At 46.9% G+C, this 18,691-nt stretch overlaps 1 protein-coding gene across 1 annotated transcript; it reads right to left on the reverse strand.

Moving 5' to 3' along the window:
- Positions 1 to 4,868: 4,868 nt before the first annotated feature.
- On the reverse strand, positions 4,869 to 18,089 carry TTC34 (tetratricopeptide repeat domain 34). The gene is made up of 7 exons (XM_038160117.1): positions 16,561 to 18,089; positions 16,230 to 16,455; positions 14,391 to 14,583; positions 12,830 to 12,996; positions 12,110 to 12,377; positions 11,599 to 11,813; positions 4,869 to 5,759 (listed from the first exon to the last, which is right to left on the reverse strand). The coding sequence occupies exons 1-7, from the start codon at positions 18,087 to 18,089 to the stop codon at positions 5,241 to 5,243; spliced, it is 3,117 nt and encodes a 1,038-aa protein (XP_038016045.1). The 3' UTR covers positions 4,869 to 5,240.
- Positions 18,090 to 18,691: the final 602 nt, after the last annotated feature.

Raw genomic sequence — 18,691 nt, forward strand, 5'->3', positions numbered from 1 at the left:
TTCAGGGAAGGCCAGGACAGGAGCTGTTTTCTCACTTTCTCACTTTTCTCAATTGCTGGTTCATTAGTGAGGCACTAAAAAACAGCATCACTGTGATCATGAGTGCTTCCCACTCTCTGCTGACATCTTTGGGACTGGCTCATGTTCCCCAACCTCCCATTTGGGGTGGAAATTTGTTCCCTACCTGTCCTCAAACATCCTCAGCTGCTGAGAGCTACAACCAGCAATATCAGCAATATCAGCTGTATTTGTTTTCTGCCCTCCAGGCACTGCTGGGAGCCAAGAAACCACTGCTGGGAGCCAAGAAACCACTGCTCCTGTGCTCAGGGTTGTCTGTACACACCTGTGGGCAGGTGCAGCCTCTGCAGCACTGACAGAACCAGTGGATACGGAAAAGTCATTCCTGAAATGCACAGCAGGAGCAGGAGGGGAAGGAGTCTCCTGAATCCCACAGCTTTGGAATGCTGTGCCTCCTACACAATCACCTGCTTTTCTTGAGGTGCCACTGAGTAACGGCTGAGTGAAGCAGCAGATCCCAGCCCGGACCAGTGGGGCTGAAATCCAAGGGAAGCAGCCAAGGCTCCAAAGGCAGGCTCCAGTGCCAGTGAGCATCTCATGTACCACATCCAATTTCTGGTGACAGCGACTCCTCGGAGCCCTGGCAAATTGGAAACTGCTGGATGCAGCAGCAGCACAATGATAACAGTTAATCTTCTGCAGGGGCATGATGGTGAAAGAAATGGCTTTTAGATTAGCTGTCATTAGAGTGGAACATCTGCCCCTGCAAGCCAAGGGGACTGTCCTCACTCGGGCACAAGGAAGCTCATTAAATTCCTGGGTTTGCCAGGCTCTGGGCCAGAGCCACACTTCCACCACGCTCTGGAGCTGGGAAGCACAATGACTTGGGCTCAGAGGCAGGAAGAAGAATTCCCTGGAGATGTGTCAGCTTCCAAAGCAGCTGCAGAAGTTGGTTCCTGTGTTTAGGTTCCCTCAGTACCTGGGAGCACACAGCGAAGTGAAATAGGAAATATTAATGGGAGTGATGGGGTTTAGAAGGAAATGAAACCTTCTGAGACCACAAAAGCTCAAAGTTTAGTTCTGCCTGAACTCTGAGGAAAAGCTTCCAGTGGAATATTTAATTCCAAACACTTTGCCATCATTTCTAAGCTGTTCTTTGCCTGCTGGACTGCAGAGCACGAGGTCAGGAAACTTCCCTTGTCTAACTCTATTTGTGATGCAAATATTCTCACATCTGATTTTCCTTTCACATGCTTAGAAGGAATGTTGAATACTTCAGAGGGGCAAGCCTGGCAGGGTGCTGTTTGTGCAGGAACATTCTCAACCACGATTTCACAGTTTTCTTTCACCATTCATTACCTGGTGATGATGTGCAACATGGTTATTGAGGGTGCAGAATATTTAAAAGGAAAAAAAAATATGGAGAGCAAGGAAATAGTTGGTAGTGTCTGTGAAGAGCTCAGAGCTGAATAAACTACAGATATTTAAGCTGTAATTAATTAATGACTGCAGCTTCAAGCTGGATTACAAACAGGTATCCAGTTTCATCTTTTATTAGGCTGTATTTCCTTCTTGATTACATTAATCTTGATAATATATTTGAATTCTTCACAGCTGTGTGACATTTCCAGCAGAACTCCTTGAGGATATGTCCCACAGCACATTGTACAAGCAGCAATAAAGTCCCTTTTCTAAGTGTTCAGCCTTGGGCTGCTTGCAGAGAGTGAGGGAAGGGCCTCAAAGCAGAAGAGCTCCACAATCCCCATGAATTGCAGTTCAACATTAAAGGAAGGTACAGAAATGATCACTGCAGGGTTTTCTGCCGGATTCTTCAATCTGGAAGAAGTAGAATCAGTATTTGTTGTTGTGGTGGTGGTGTTTTGTTTTGTTTTTGTGGGTTTTTTTCTTCTTTTTGTGTTGTTGTTTTTCTTTTAGAAAATGGCTGTTATCTAATTACAGAATTATGGACTTGTTTGAGTTGGGAGGGACCTTAAAGCTCACCAGGTTCCAGCCCTGCCATGGGCAGGGACACCTCCCACTACCCCAGGTTGCTCCCAGCCCTCTCCTAGAAATTGGCTGGAAGAGTAAGAACACAGCAGAGAATTAAAGAATAAATCAGAAGCTTGGGCACAGGCAAAGGACTTTAGTGGGTGCAGACAGAGGACAAGGAAAATAAAAGAAACCAATGAAAATGCTGATGAGAAGAGTCAGAAGCTGCTGGGAGAAGCAGCCATTCCTCAAGGCCACGAGGAACAGGCAGCCACCTGAATAGGAATTTTTCCTCAGGACAGCTCTCTAAGAGTCTTTCAGGGATGCTTAATTTTTAAAGAAAAAAAAAATCTTATTTTAAAAAATAAATTCTTTAGGGGCAATAAATGCATTCTGTCCAGGAGAATACATTGCTTAACAACAACAAAAAAAAAAAACCAAAACAAACAACAACAACAACAACAACAACAACAAAAACCCCAAAAAACCCCCAAAACCCCCCCCCCCCCAAAAAAAAACCAACAGGCCAAAATGCCCCAAACTTCCAGACTAATGGAGAGAGTATTACTCTGGGGGACAGGACAACTGGATTGTCTTCCCAGCGCTTTCCATGGTCTGATAAAAGTGGGATACCCTGTTTTTACATAATGGAAAGACTTCCAGAAAAAGTTACAAAGCCCTAAACAACCAGTTCTCAAAAAATTTCTTGAGACACAGAGAATTTCCTGTCTGTTGGTTACTACTGGAAGGAAATTGATCCAATTTTATTTTTCAGCTTGCAAATGGAGCCAACAGTTGTTTAAGGATATAATTTCATGCTTGGAAAGAAGCTCTCCCACAGCATCTTGATGCCCATTATGGGGAAAAAGCCTCATCAGTGTCACCAGGATTAAAATCTAATTTGAAGGGCAAGAAGCTGACTTACCTGTGTCCTTAGGGCAGAAAAAAAAAGGAGTATGCAGAGAAAAGGTGAAAGGTTCCAGGTTGTATCATTGCTATGGGTTGATCCCATGGCTTCTGAATGAAGTTCCACCCTGGAATGTTGCCTTTGAGACAACAGCACAACAAAAAAGAGAATGCTCCCTCTTCCCTTTCATCCTAATCAAAGCAGCTGAGCACTCCTCAGCATTGCTTTAATCTTTGCTTTCAGCAGTAGTTTGTGTTTTTCTCCGTGGTTGTATTACCACACTCCAAAAACATTGGGACAGCTCCTTTGGAGCAGCCAAAACAAAGGAAGGAGCTGCTGCTCTGGGCCCCACCTCGGGTCCTTTCTGCTTCTGGGCTGAGCTGAGGGCCACCATCACACAGGTGAATGACCAGGCACATCCCAGCACTGCCCCAAGTCCAGCTGAAAGCTGGAAAACAGGCACAGGACAGCAGGACAAGCCCTCCTGGGCCTGCCAGGGGCTGATTCCACATTGGCCAGCAGGGAGGAGGAGGAGGAAGGAATGCTGCAGCTCCGGGAGCAATCCCATCCTGGATGCTGCCTCCTGCTTGTGCATCGCCTCTTCTGGATGAGCTGCAGGGCTGGCTCTGGGGCTTGGACAGCCAGGAGTGTGAGGGATGGGATTCAGCAGCTCTGGCAGACACCAGAGAGGATCAATGTATGGAGAGACAATCCCTCTATCTGCCCTGGCCAAGGGAGACACCAAGGTGAAGCCTGGAGTGGGTATCAGGGCAGGAGTCCCTGAGTGGATGTTTGATCTCCGTTGAGTCTCAACTTTCACCTTATCCGTTATTTCACTGTCCCCTGGGGCAGTAGAACAGTTTTATCTGTTATTTCACTATTCCTTGGGGCAGTAGAGAGTTTATCTGTGATTTCACTATTCCTTGGGGCAGTAGAGAGTTTATCTGTGATTTCACTATTCCTTGGGGCAGTAGAGAGTTTATCTGTGATTTCACTATTCCTTGGGGCAGTAGAACAGTTTTATCTGTTATTTCATTGTCCTCTGGGGCAATAGAACAGTTTTATCTGTGATTTCACTATTCCTTGGGGCAGTAGAACAGTTTTATCTGTGATTTCACTGTCCCCTGGGGCAGTAGAACAGTTTTATCTGTGATTTCACTATTCCTTGGGGCAGTAGAACAGTTTTATCTGTGATTTCACTGTCCCCTGGGGCAGTAGAACAGTTTTATCTGTGATTTCACTATTCCTTGGGGCAGTAGAACAGTTTTATCTGTTATTTCACTGTCCCCTGGGGCAGTAGAACAGTTTTATCTGTGATTTCACTATTCCTTGGGGCAGTAGAACAGTTTTATCTGTGATTTCACTATTCCTTGGGGCAGTAGAACAGTTTTATCTGTGATTTCACTGTCCCCTGGGGCAGTAGAACAGTTTTATCTGTGATTTCACTATTCCTTGGGGCAGTAGAACAGTTTTATCTGTGATTTCACTATTCCTTGGGGCAGTAGAACAGTTTTATCTGTGATTTCACTGTCCCCTGGGGCAGTAGAACAGTTTATCTGGGGTTTGTGCTGCCCCATCCCTGATATTGGTGCTGATCCTGGCAAATCCACTGCATTCCCACCAGGGCAGATCCTTCATCCAGGAGTGGGGCAGGAGAGGGGTGTAACACACCCCTTCAAATTAGATTTTAATCCTAGTGACACTGATGAGGCTTTTTCTCCATAATGGGCATCAAGATGCTGTGGGAGAGCTTCTTTCCAAGCATGAAATTATATCCTTAAACAACTGTTGGCTCCATTTGCAAGCTGAAAAATAAAATTGGATCAATTTCCTTCCAGTAGTAACCAACAGACAGGGCCTTCACAAACACCTTGCAGGAGTTACTTTTGGCTGATCCTTTTGACTGGCCCGTAAAAATAAAGCAAATTGATTGAACAGTAAGTGTTAAAGCTCATCAAGTGCTAGCTAGGAAATAGATGATTATTATTCATGAGCTGCAAGTGATCTGAATGTTTTCCTTCAGTAGGACTGGAACCCCTGTGTTAGAATTTGTTGTTTAGCCAGAAAAAAAGGCTTTTTTCACAATGGGGAGTTTAAATAATCCACAATAATTTTAAGGAATCCTGAATGCTGCAATTTGCTTTTTTTCCTCATTGCTCTCTTGGTCAGCTTTGTTTTGCTGCCTTAAACTTTCTACTCCCTGTTCAGTGTCACGTCTGTTGCATATTTATCATCAGCTTCTCATCTTTCTTATCTTTCTCATCTTTCCTTCATTCTTGCAGCCTCCCAGGGAGCAATCAGACTGGAAAATCCCCAAACAGAGGAATCAATGTATGCTGCAGCTCGATGCCTCTCTTTTGAGTCTTGCTTTCAGCTTCTGGAGCTCAGAACTTTTATCAATTTTAAGCCCATAGTCTGTGATTTTCCAGGCCTCTTCGTAACGCTGCTTTTCAAAGTTATACTGTGCAATTTTGTGAAAAACTTTGGTTAAAGATTCCCTGCCGGGGCACTCAGTGATGGTGCCCAGGGCCAGGGGCTCATCCAGCTGCAGGGCCTGCATGTAGTGCTGCACTGCTGCCTCCTCCCGAGCCAGGGCCAGCAGCAGGAAGCCCTGGCAGCAGTGGTCCCCGGCCTGTGTTTTTGGGCTGTTACAGCCATGCCCTTGGATCACTATTTCCATGTCTTTCAGAGCTTTTTCATATTTTTTCAGGTGCATCAGGCAGGCAGCTCTGCGCCGCAGGTACCTGGGGCTGGCCCTGCTGGCCAGCACAGCCAGGCTGTGGTAGCCCAGAGCCTGCTGGTGGTCATGGCCCTTCATCAGCACCTTCCCTTCCTGGGCTGCTGCCTGTGGGGACAGAGTAATCCATGTTAGTTAAAAAAGGGAAAAAAATTAGGGGAATATCTAGTCTGGACTGGTCATACACACAGGTTGGTTCCAAAACATTCCTCTAGCTGCCCTCCATGGCTCGAGCCCCTGGCAGGGGGCTCAGAGATCTTGGCACGGAGTCAAAGACACCTGTGCCTTTGATTTTAACCCCTAGAAAAAACTACCAGCTTCGTGTGAGGATGTACAAGCCACAAGAGTTTGAGTAGAATGATAGTTGATTTGTCACAAGGTGAAAAAGTTGAATTTTGAGGTTTTTAGAATGGGGGTTCAGGAGCTGAGATGGAGGGATCTGGGCACGCCTTGTCCTTCCTTCTTCTTCTTCTTAGCCTCCATCTTCTGTGTGATGGTGGCACTTTTGGATTGGTTTAGAGTAGAGACACACTGTCTAACATAAGTATTGGAGAATTATTGTAAATACATACACGTGGTTCTTAGTACAAAAAACTAACACTGCCTCAGGGGCGTGCAGTGTGCCACAGACTAACCTGCTGGACAGACCTCAGCGGGGCAGGAAAAGAATGTGTTAGATAAGAGAAAATAAACAACCTTGAAAACCAGAGCTGAAGAATCCTTCCTGACTCCTTCTTGGACTGCGGGGCTGGGAAAAAGAGACTTTCTAACACCTCAGGGTCATCTCGACCTCCAGAGACCCCGTCAACAAGCACTAGAGAAATCGTAGTTATTTTATCAAAAGTTGGAATTGCATCTAGCTGGAGAACTAATAATTGGTGTATTTTTGCATGCAGGTTAAAGTTCAGCTGCTCCCTGCACGTGGCCTTGGAGAAGCATTTTTGTCATCAGCCTCATTGCAGGTGACCTGGAAGGGCAGGAAAAGCTGGGGAGTGCATTCCAGGGGAACTCGAGTCTAACTTGTCACTAAAAGTTTGATTTTGGCTTCCAGACTGGAATAATTCAGGTGCCACCTGGAAAGGGCCATGAGTGGATCCCTGGATTCCTGGACTGGGTCTCTGTGTCCCTTTTTTCCATCTATTCAGTCTTGTGATATGACCAAGATATAAAACTCTTGGCTCACTGGGCACTTGCTGTTATCTCAGGAGCTTCTGAAGTCCTTTGTTTGGGCACAGAATTTCTTCTGAATTTGTTTAAATTCCTTAAGAATGATGAACAAAAAGCTGCCTGGACCAACATCCCGAGGTGCTGCCCCACACATGCAAGAGCTAAAAATGAATTTTTTGTCTCTACTGGAGCTTACCTAAGCTGTAGAAAAAAAAAAAAAAAAAAGGCCAACTGGTGGCTTTGCTAATTGTTCATCTTGAGTGCAATTTGAACTCTCTGCCCTCATCTGAAGGGAAAAACAACAACAAGAATATAGAGAAGGCCAAAAGAGCCACATAATTTTTAGGTTCATGGAGGTCAATGAAGAAAACTCCATTAGAAGTATTTGCCTCAAATGGATTTCTCATTATTCCCCTTTATTGGTAATAAATAAAGCTTTTAACGTGCTGCAGCAGAGTGAATATTCGGGTTATAAACAGGCTGCCATCAGCAGCTGAGGGCTTACAAAAGGCTGGGCCAAACAAGCTGAGGCTCAAGCAAAGGACAAATATTTCCATCCTCTTTATTTCAGGGGGTAACTCCTGCTTGTGGATGCAGAAATCCAGCTAGCCCAGCCACTGTTTTAGTAGCCACACTTGACAGCCACGTCAGGTCCTCCAGTCTCTTTGTGTGCCCCTTTTATTTTGGCTGACTGAGGTTAGGATTGATTGCTGTCTGCCAGGACTGAGAACAGGTTCTGCAGGAGAGGGATCAATACTGCAGGGCAAGTCCCAGCACCTCATCTGAGAGCAGTGGCATGAAATAATTTAGCCTCTCCTCATGGTTTAGGAGGAATTCTGCCCCAGTTATTTCATTATAATGCACATAACATATATCTATATATATTTTTATATAGCAATATAGATATAATATATTGCTATATAAATATTATATATAAAAATATATGTCTATTGCTATTTCTCTTGACATAATCATATTTATTAAGGAGTCTCTCAGCTTCCACACAGAGAAATAGCAATAGGACTTCTCCCCACAGAGTGTCAACCCCTGGCTTTAACAATTCTGGCCATAAATTTTCGGGCAGCCTGTCCAAACCCATCTCAGATGTCTTGTGTACATTTAAAGAGCAGAACATTTGCTTTGTCCTTTGAAATGTTTTTAAGACAACTCCTCAACTCAAGTGTCCCCTCAGTGGCAGGAATTTAACAAGGGAGCAAGGTGGAATTGCAGCTGCCTGAGGAGCATCTTGGCAAGAGAAGGTGTTTTCTTTCCCCCCTAGGAATTCCAGAGTTCTGGATCACATTGTTCCAAGGAACTCAGCGCAGTTCCTCAAGATAGCTTGTGTTTGTGTAGTTAAATTGTCATTTTCAGCCCCTAAGGTGCATTTGATGTCTCAGAGGCAGAAGAAAACACAATTGTTGTTGTTGTGCTGAATGCTGAATCTGATGCTGGAGGTTTCAGTGCTCTAACCTGGGGCATTTGGGGTTATTGCACCACAATATTGCATTTATTCACTGAGCAATATTGCAATATTGCATTTCATCACTGAGCCACTGCTTTGACTCCTTCACATTTCCATGAGAGTCTCCACATCAAGCCACGAGATTCTGCCTTTCCTGCCACCCTTGGAGGAAAATTCCCATCTGAAAATAAAGGATTCCCTTTCACCCTTGCTGATGGAACAAGGTTGGGCAGCTGGATTCTGGATTCTCTTTTGGCTCTGCCTGACTTAAGGGACCTGAGCTGGGACGTTTTTGGTGTGTAACAGGGAAGGATTAATCAGCAGCTTGCACATTATCTCCTAACAGAGATAAAGATGAAAACCAGGCTCAGGGAGAGAAGGCAAAGGAAGTCAGAAGGATGGCACAGCTGAGTTCAGCTGCTCCCTGCACGTGGCCTTGGAGAAGCATTTTTGTCATCAGCCTCATTGCAGGTGACCTGGAAGGGCAGAAAAATCTGTGGATTTCTCCTCTGTTCCAGGGGAACTGGAGTCCAACTTGTCATTAAAATTTTGATTTTGGCTTCCAGACTGAAATAATTCAGGTGTCACCTGGAAAGGGCCATGAGTGGATCCCTGGATTGGGTCTCTGTGTCCCTTTTTTCCATCTATTCACCTCACTGGGTGTAAAGGCCTGAGCATACACATATTTTTGTGGCATTTTTGGTTCCAGTCCCCGGGGACCAACCTCATGACATGACCAAGGCTTAATTCCTTAGAAAGAAAAAGCGTGAGGAGTTTACTGGGCATGGAATTGTGGCCAAGGGTCAGACCCTGAGCAGTAAATCCCAGCAGATGGAATGATAAACTCTGAGCTTTGGGAGAGGGTTGGGTGTTTCCAGGAGAGTTTGGAGCAAGTCTTTCCTTCTCCATCTACACGTGCCATGAAGGGCATGTGGAATGGCAACTTCACCTGATTCTGGCACAGACCATGTAGTTTTGGAGACCCTTTTTGTAGGAATCTGGATCTCCACAGCAGCTGCAGCCCCGAGGATCTGTGTGAGGGGCTGGGAATCAGTCGTGCATTTACCCCTGACTTAGGAAAGCCGAGGGTTGAAGCTGCACGAGCAGCAAGCAAACTCCCTTCCTCTGACCTTTTGCAGCTTAATAAATCTTTCAGATTCCTATTCCCATGGGGCTCTCCCAGTTGTTTACAAATTTCTCAGCATGGGACCCCTTTCACTATAAATAATGGGGGAATTTTATGGCTTTGTTTTCCATGAAATAAAAAAGAGTACATCAAGGAGCTCTCTCCTTCCTCCACCCTTTCCTATTCAGCTTATGGAGAACTATTTTTAGCTCTCCAAACCTGGCTCCAGGATAATGATGACACGTTTTTAAAATGCCTGTAATTTTAAATTCTCAAAAAACAATGTGGCAGACATGCTTTTGTGCTGGAGTGCTGAGACTGGGTGTGAACTCTGAACTCTTCTTTTCCTACCTGGGAAATTCAGGAACAGAGCAAACTCCCTCTCCCAGAGTAGGAACCCTGGCAAAGTCAGGCCATCATTGGGAATTTTAGCATTGATTCTGTATGAAAGCTTTTAAAACTTTGCTTTTATTGAGATCTGCCTTTCACAAACCAGAATAACCTGGCCGGCAAAAGGAAGCGCTGCTGGGAAATCCTTTGAGACACTGGGCAGGTGGATAAAACAATTCCTTCCACACCCCAGAGAGCACACACTCATCCCCTGGTCACAAAATACATCTAAAAACCCCCAGGTGCTTGAGTTCAAACATTTACTAGTTGAACAAAAGCATGAGATGAAAGAGAGCAATGTTTTCTTTTTGAACTTCCAACTCTGGTATTTGGCTCCAGTTTTGAAATCAGCCTGGTCACACCCCTTGTCTCAATCTCTCATGACAAATAAACCACAGTGAGGGGTTTTATTTCAGACATAGCTGCCAAAAAGAGACAGAAATAAGCTTCTCTCCCGTTTTAAAGGCTTCACTCACCTGTGGCACCAGTGGGCTCTCACATGTCAGTGCAGTATAAGCGATACAAACGTTAATTTGGTTTTTTCTTTTCATTTTTCTTTTCTTACTGACAGCAAATAACATCCCTCCTGTGTAGCCTTGGGAAGCAGCATGGATGGACTGGGCTGTGAGACCCCCACAGAAGGAGTGATGTGGCAGCAGGGGAAATTGAGCTGTAAAATGTGTCTTCATTTACAGACACCTCCTTAGGGCCTCCCTAGTCACAGTCTCAATTGTTACTTTATCAACTTTCTAAAGTGGAAGATTGCAAATTGCCTCTGAAATCTTCCAACTCTTCCCCCTAAGACTGAACTTTTTACATTATTTAGAAGAGAGGGGCTCTTTTCTCTGTAATGGGTCATGTCTGGGGACTGGTAAATTAATACTTGTTTACTTATATCCTCCTGCTGTTCTGTTCAAATACATTCCAAGGGCTCCTCTTGCTGCATTAAGGATATCAGCATGTTGTTTGTTTTATAACCTGGGAGAGAGCATAACAATATAGCTTCTCACCAGGGTGCACACCAGCAACAAATTGAATAAAAGGAAGCAAACTGATTCTCAGAACACAGAGCTTCTGGGTAATCAGAATTGCAGATGCTTGGCTGAGTGTTAAAACTCTTCACCATCAATCTGACCTTCTCTTGTCTTATTATTGGACATACTTTGTGGGTGTACTTTGGGGGAGAAACACGAAAAAATGCTGAATAATAAATACTTGGGGGGGACCAGAGATTTGTGGCATTGTGTCAGTTTTAGTTAAGAAAACCAGCCTCAAAGCCTTTAATTTTGTAAAAATGAGAACATATTAGAAATCCTAAATCCTGCACAAAAGAAGGATGGAAGTATTTAATGTCACTGAATTGAAATACTCAGCTCTTTTCACCAAGAAAATGAACAAAATATGAATCCCCCTTCACCAGGAGCCATCCATGAGCCCTGTGTTTCCCCAAGGGTACAATTAGCAATGATCTCTTAAATCCCTACCTGCCCCTCACACCCCCTGAATTTCAGTGTGGGCATCACCAGCTCTTGTGCCAGGGAGACCAAAAAGGAATCCCAAGTGCTCAGATGTGGCCATGATGGATGATTAGAGACTGAGCAAGGTCACGGCAGTGGAAGAAGTTTGGCTCCAACTCCCTGACCTGGCTGGAGGAAAAGCCAATTTGTGCCCTGTCCATCTGCTAAAACTCTCCCCGCACACTTCTCAAGGCAGGGAGAAATCCCTGCAAAATCCCAGTTTGGCTTCCCAATTCTTTCCCCACTGAATCCACAGATGTGGGATCAAAAAAAAGAGGGCTGTACCTGAGCGAGGTGCTGCTGTTGCTTGGTGTCTACAAAGTTCAGGAGAAAGGCCAAGTCATTCTCATCTCTCCTGGCCAGGGCACTGAGCGGGGCAGCTGCTCCTGCCACGTTCCTGCTCTGCAGCTGCAGCACGGCCAAGCGAGCCCTGGCAAAGTCCTCAGGAGGACAGTGGCCAAAGGCTTCCTGCAGGTGCTTGAGGGCCTCTTGGTGCCTTCCTGTTGGGGAACACCAGCACAAACTCCATAACCCATCCCATGGGGAGAAACGTACTGAGAAACCACAGCAAGGCAGGGTTCAGGCAGCCAGTCTGTGTCTAAAAGTGTTAATTATGTCATACCCTGTCCCAAAATGTTTTTAAACTTCTCTTGAGAAGCACCATCCAGCACCATCCAGCATTATCCAGCACCATCCAGAACCATCCAGCAACACTCTTGACATTTCATATTCACTTCTAGCCATTTTCTGCTCCTGCACCAGGCCTGAGCAGCTGTGCTGGAGGACTGGAACTCACCGTTTGCCATCAAAACATCAGTGTAGAAGATGTGATGTTGTGCAGCCCTGCGGATTTTGGTCAGTGCTTTTGCCATCGTGAGAAGGTCCCTGAGGGTTTCTTCTCCTGGGACATCTTTGGTGGCCACCAGCTCGCTGAGAGTGGCCCTGCCATGCTGGAGGAGCCACCCAGTGACCAACCCTTGGGCTTCAGGCTTCAAGGACAGGATTGCTGGGATCACTGCTCCTGCCTCCACCTTCAGTGCTGAGATCAGGTCTTGCACTGCCTCCTGTGGAAAAACAACACCAAGGAAAGAAATGGAAGCAATAATTAAGTATTGATCATTTCTTCTTTCAGCTGCTTTCTGTTCTCTGCTGAACCATGGAAAAAACACATGGAAAAACTTTGCTCTTCCCTGTCCTTGTGCTGCAACTTTTCCATTTGCAAAGCTGATAGGAGGTCATAAAGGCAGGTTTGAATGAGTGTTTGCCAAGTAGTTTAAACTCCTTGGGTTATCACAGAAAATCATGACCAAGGTTTAGCCCTCCTCTCCCTAGGCTTGGGAAAGTCAGTAAAGTCAGATGGGTTGTTCATACACCCAGACAAACTCAGAGCCTTTCACTGCCCAAATTCTGTGAGAAACTCCTGATTCCAACGATTCTACGACAAATTCTGTGATGCTTTACACTCCTATTGTTCAGTACCCTCAGAAAAACCAGCAAAGCCCCACATGGACAGTACCTTCTGCTGCTTCAGAGAGAGGTGAACAAAGCCTCGGCCACTCAGAGCTTGCACATTCCTGGGATCCTCCTTCAGGACAGCATTAAAGTCAAAAATTGCAGTTTTCATCTGCCCAAGGCGCCCATAGCATCGGGCCCTGGTGAGGAGGCAATCCTCAGCATAACCACCTGGAGGACAGGGATGCAGCCATGGTTACTGCAAGGATACCCACAGGAAGCTACAAAAAAGCTCCACTTGGCCTCAGGATACCTCAGGATGAAGTACAATGAGAGTTTGCTTAAGTGGAAGTTTCCTTTATTTTTGTTGCAAGTGGAATTCCTGCCACGTGTTATCAGCCATGAGTGGAAAGGAAAGAAGAATCTGTGTCAGGTTGGAGTGGGAGCAGCAGGAATGAGAGGAGAAAGCCCTAAGAGGGAGATCTGTGACTGTGTGAGAGTGGAGGCACGAAGCCATTTGGCTGTTTTAATAAAGTGGGGTCAGAATCACAGAATAGTTTGGGTTGGAAGAGACCTTAAAGAGTCCCCAACCTCTCCCACAGGCAGGGAAGGCACACATTGTTATGGATAAATGAGTTATCCAGATGGGACTGACTAATTCTCTGCCAGAATTAATATGCACTGGGACTTGTGATACTGAGCTGCTTTTTTTTTTTTTTTTTTCCCCTCTGCTTTCACACAAGTGCTGCCCAAATAAACACATAGAGTTGTCAGAGAAAATCCTGGTCCCTCCATTCCCTGCCTGCAGAGCATTTCTCTGCCTGCCATCCACATATCCCTTCCTTCCAAGGCAATTTCGATAAGGATCTTAACATGCCCAGGGTTGCAATCAATAATTGTGGCATCCAATATTGGATGATAAATCATCAGTGCCACTGGAAATATGTTTTCATAGAGAGGTCATCAAATGCAGCTGCCTGCAGGGATCAGCCAGCAGACAGGCTCCAAGCAATTCCTCTGCAGTAATGAGGCTTTTTCTCCCTCCTGATTTGCTCCAAAACTTCTGTACCAAAGGTTATTATCACTCTGGAGCTCTACCAGTTGGCTCCTCTAAAGACAATATCTATTTCTTAACAAGCATCTGTTCTAGCAGGTGGGGAGCTGATAAGCTGGAATGCATGGGCTGTGAAATGGAACCATCTCCAAGCAATTAACAGGGTTTTTATTCCATTACCAGGAGCCAGTCTCTCTTCTCCTCAGTGCTGCTGTCATAACATTTGCTCAGAGTGAAAGGCAGATTTCCATACAAACATGGTTTTACTTGGAACACGCCAGAAGAATTTCCATGTCAGCCTGAGGGAAAGCTGGGATAGTGAAATGTGTGAGGGGCTGCATTCTCTTCTTTGCACTGGGTGAAGAAGAGAGGGTGATGTCCCTGTAGAACGGAGCTGAACCCATTTCAAAGAATTTAAAATTCCTTATTGTTTAATTACACCACTTCATGGCCCAGGTGAACCTGCTGTGTCAGCCCTCACCGGGGAGGTGACAGAGCAGATCTGGACATCCTGTCCCACCCACGTGATTTCCCTTAGGAGCAAATCCCAGTGGGCATCCTGGTGTCCTACCTGCAGCAAGGATGGCAAAGGACAGGTGGGCAATGGCCTCTTTGATGGCAGCAGCCTCCTGTTTGCCCTTCAGGATGGCCAGGGCTCGCCAGCGGCAGTGGCTCTGCAGCAGCTTTCGGTCCTCGTCCTGGAAAATGGCCAGGACTGGCAGGAGGCAGGAGGAATCTCCAATTCTGATCAGTCTCCTCAGCAGCTTAAGGATGGGAGAGGAAAAGGCAGCAGAGAAAGAGCTGAATGGGGTGTGAGGTTGTGTGCGAGAGCTTTGTGTCCTTCCCTGGCTTCCCCACCTCTCCTTGGAGCTTCAGCCAGCCCAGGACCACAAATCTCCCTGATTTATCCCCTCAGCTGGCCCTGCTGTGAATGCAGGTTGGAGAAAACAGGGATTCTTATCTTTCCTCACCACCACTGCAGCTGTGGAAATAATCCCGGGCAAATACCTGCTGCTGCCTGCTTTGTTTTGGGCAACATTCACATGTGGAGTGTTTTTATAAATACAGGATGATTGCCCAAAAAAGAGAATGTTCCTGTGGAACACAAGGATTCCAGCGACCCTTTTGACTGCAAAATCAAAACCAGTGAATTAATGGAAAATTAGGGAAGTGCTGTAAGTTATTTTTAGTATAGCTATTGGTAATCTGGGAAAAGCATGGATTCAAACCCACAAACTCCTGGAAAAGAATCCTGTCTGACCTTTGGTATCTTTGCCTCAACAAGCTTTTTTTTTTTTTTTTTTTTTTTTTTTTTTTTTTTTTTTTTACTTCATTTCCAATGAAAATGAATCAAAAGATGTTTTTTTACAGTGCTCAGCAGGGACTGGATATTCAAATCTGAGCCAGAGAAGCCTGAACAAGAACAGAGTTATCCTGAGGTACCAGACACATCCCTTGAACTCATAACTTTCTCTATTTTATTGATAGATAAAAGTGATTGGTATCTGACAGGCAGGTGGGATAAAACTATTTTAGAGAGAAATTTTCTAATGTTCCATGCAGAACTTGCAGCAGAAGCTGCAGATGGAAATCCAGTTTCCAAGGGGAGCGCCCTAATAAAGCCACACCCTTCATTACCAGCCATCCTAAAAGCAGCAAATTACAGCAAACTTTTATTTTTCTTAGGGAGCAGTGAAATGCTGACAACAAAACCTTTCTCCTTATGGGTTAGCAGAATTCATTTGGCATTTTAAAAAGAATACAATAGTTCCCTCTGATGGCAGAGCCTGGGAATTCAGCTTTGTAATCCTGGGTAGGAGAATCAACTTGCTGGAATGGCTTTCAGGGTTTCCAATTTATCAATTGGAGAACAATTTATCAGCATTGGAGAAAGAAAACTGCAGACTGATAGTGGAGTTCCTGCATTTGTGTCTTTCTTCTCCAATGCTTTGTTAGGATAACTGGGGGAGGTGGCACTTGTGCCTTCTTTTCTCTAAGGGAACATTCCCAATCCCATAATGTTGTCCCCAGGGACTGCCTGGTTGAAGTGCTGAGAAATGCCATTAAAAAGCACGTGAGGAATGAGCTGGATTTAACTGGGAGTCCTTGTGTGGCCTTTTTGGATACAAATTCCTGTGATTCTATGATTTTATGGCAATATCAGCCCTGTGTTTACACCTTTAAATTCTGCAAGAGGTTCTGCACGTGGGCTCCAAGTTTCACTGTGCCACAGCTCTCCCTGCTGCTATTCAGGGAGCTCCTAAAGGCAAAGTTTGGTTATAAAGGGGAAATGCACCCAAACCACCGAACACAGGGATTAATCTGTAATTTCACTGTGGTCTGGGAAAAATCTGGCAAATCAGCTGTTGAGGATCCTCCCCGAGGATTAGGCTTTCCAGGTGCTCCTTACCTGGTTGCCATCGTACACAAAGCCTCTCTTGAGCTGCAGCAGGGCCAGCCTGGCCAGCACAGGAGCCCTCTGGGGGTTTCTGGAGAGGGCCAGGGACAGCATCTTGTGGGCTTCTTCCCCACGGCCCATCTGGTACAGGGCGTCAGCACACAGGATCTGGGATGCCTCATCAGAGCTGTCCAGCTCCACCAAGAGAGAAGCCAGCTGGAAAACCCCAGGGGCATCTCTGGAGAGGGAAAAAAAGCCAACAAAACAAAACACCTTCAAGGTTAGGGATGTGCACAGCCCTGTTTGCTTTTTCTGAAAGGCAACTGAGCTGCCTCCTGGGTACCTCTTCTTCTGGAGCATCATCTGTCCTTCCTCCTGGAGGATCTTCAGCAGCAATCCCCTCTGGTTCCATGGCACGTAGGACTTGATGGTGAAGATGGTTTCATCCAGCTTTAACTGGCAAGCTGTGATATAATCCAGGGCTGTCAAGTAACTGCTGCCACCAGAAATGCGGATCAGCCCACGCCCACACAGGGCTTTGATGCAGCTGCTGGGATGTGGGGACTCGTGCTCGATGACCCTCTGGAAGTCCTGCAGGGCTCTGTGGTGGTCCTGGGAGTGGAGGGAGCAGAAGCCTCGCAGTGCCAGCAGGGTGTTGTGGTAAGTGCTCTGCTCTGCTGCCAGCAGCTGCTCACACAGGTCCAGGGCGGCCCCGGGGTGTCCCTGCAGGAGGTGGCAGTCTGCCAGTCGGACACTGAGCTCCCGGCTGGACCCTGGGCAGATGTGCAGGAGCAGCTGGATTGTCTGGATGACAGGAGGGAGCAGCTCAGTGCCACAGGTGCCCCTGAGCTCAGCCCGAGCACGCACAGCCTCCCTGTACGCTGCAAACCTCCCCTCCAGGGCAGCTCTGGCCTGCTCCTCGACCTTCTCCACATCACAGGGTGAGAAAAGCTCTTCAAAGCATTTCATTGCCTGGGCAGGGTCTGCTGCAAAGGCTGCTGCTAAATCCTGCATCATTTCCTGCGTGCATCCTCCCAGGAAGAAATACCCAGCAGCTCGTTCCAGGAGCAGAGCCAGAATGTCCTCACCTCTGAGATTCTCAGCTGAGAATCCCTCAAGGGCCTTGGTGCAAACAGCCACACACTCCTGAAACTCTCCTGTTTTTCGGAGGTGGGCTGCCCGTGCCCTGCACACCCAGGCGTGCCCCGGTGCCACCGCAGCCAGGAAGCTGTAGCACTCTCCCAGCCACTGCTCCGAGGACCTGCAGCCTGGGCTTCCCTCCTGGCACGTGGAGAGATGGTCGGAGAAAGCCTGGACGACCTGGGGCAGGTGCTCCCTTTGCCTGCGGCACACGTAGGCTGCCGCCTCAGTTTGGTGCAGCACAAAGGCTTGGACATAATCCACGATCCCCGTGCCAGCCTGTGTCCCCGAGAGCACCCGTGCCAGCGCCCTCAGCAGCAGCAGCTCCATGGAACCCCTTGGGTTAGCCTCCAGCAGGAGATTGCATTTGCTCACCACCTCCTCCGAGCAGCCTCGCCTCAGCAGGGCCTCCAGCTCGTACACAGAGGCCACCACGTTGTTGGGGATCAGGGTGGAGAGGAAAATCGCAGCTATTCCCACGCTGAGCGACACCACGGCCAGGTTCCTGCTCTGGATTTGGGGGATCTGAGCCTTGCCTTGGCACCAGGCCTCCAAGGTGGCCACCACTCTCTCCCAGAGCGCGTGGGCCATGGAGTTCACTCTCTGCACTGCTGTGGGGGCACAGCAGCTAAAAGCAGCCAGGTAGAAAGCGGTGGCTGCTGGAAATTCCTGCTGGGAGAGGCGCTCGTCCCCTTCCCCACAGAGCAGGGCGGCGAGCTCTGAGGGGGACATTTCCTGGGCTTGGGCCTTCACTGAGCGGCATCACGGGCAGGACATGGCCGGGGCCTGGAAAACAGAAACGAGGGGCTGGGGAGCAGGGTTTGAGCAGAAAATCAGAAATGAGGGGCTGGGGAGCAGGGTTTGAGCACAAAATCAGAAATGAGGGGCTGTGGAGCACAGGTTTGACAGAAAATCAGCAATGAGGGGCTGTGGAGCAGGGTTTGAGCACAAAATCAGAAATGAGGGGCTGTGGAGCAGAATTTGAGCAGAAAATCAGCCATGAGGGGCTGTGGAGCAGAATTTGAGCAGAAAATCAGAAATGAGGGGCTGTGGAGCAGAATTTAAGCAGAAAATCAGCAATGAGGGGATGTGGAGCACAGGTTTAACAGAAAATCAGCAATGAGGGGCTGTGGAGCAGGATTTGAGCAGAAAATCAGAAATGAGTGGCCCTGCAGCAGAATTTGAGCACAAAATCAGCAGTGAAGGGGTGAGGAGCAGGGTTTTATCAGAAAAATCAGCCATGAGGGGCTGTGGAGCAGAATTGTATCAGAAAATTAGCAGTGAGGGGCTGTGGAACTGAGTTTTAGCAGAAAATTATCACTAGGGGCTGTGGA

The sequence above is a fragment of the Motacilla alba genome, chromosome 21 (assembly GCF_015832195.1).
Source record: "Motacilla alba alba isolate MOTALB_02 chromosome 21, Motacilla_alba_V1.0_pri, whole genome shotgun sequence".
NCBI lineage: Eukaryota > Metazoa > Chordata > Aves > Passeriformes > Motacillidae > Motacilla > Motacilla alba.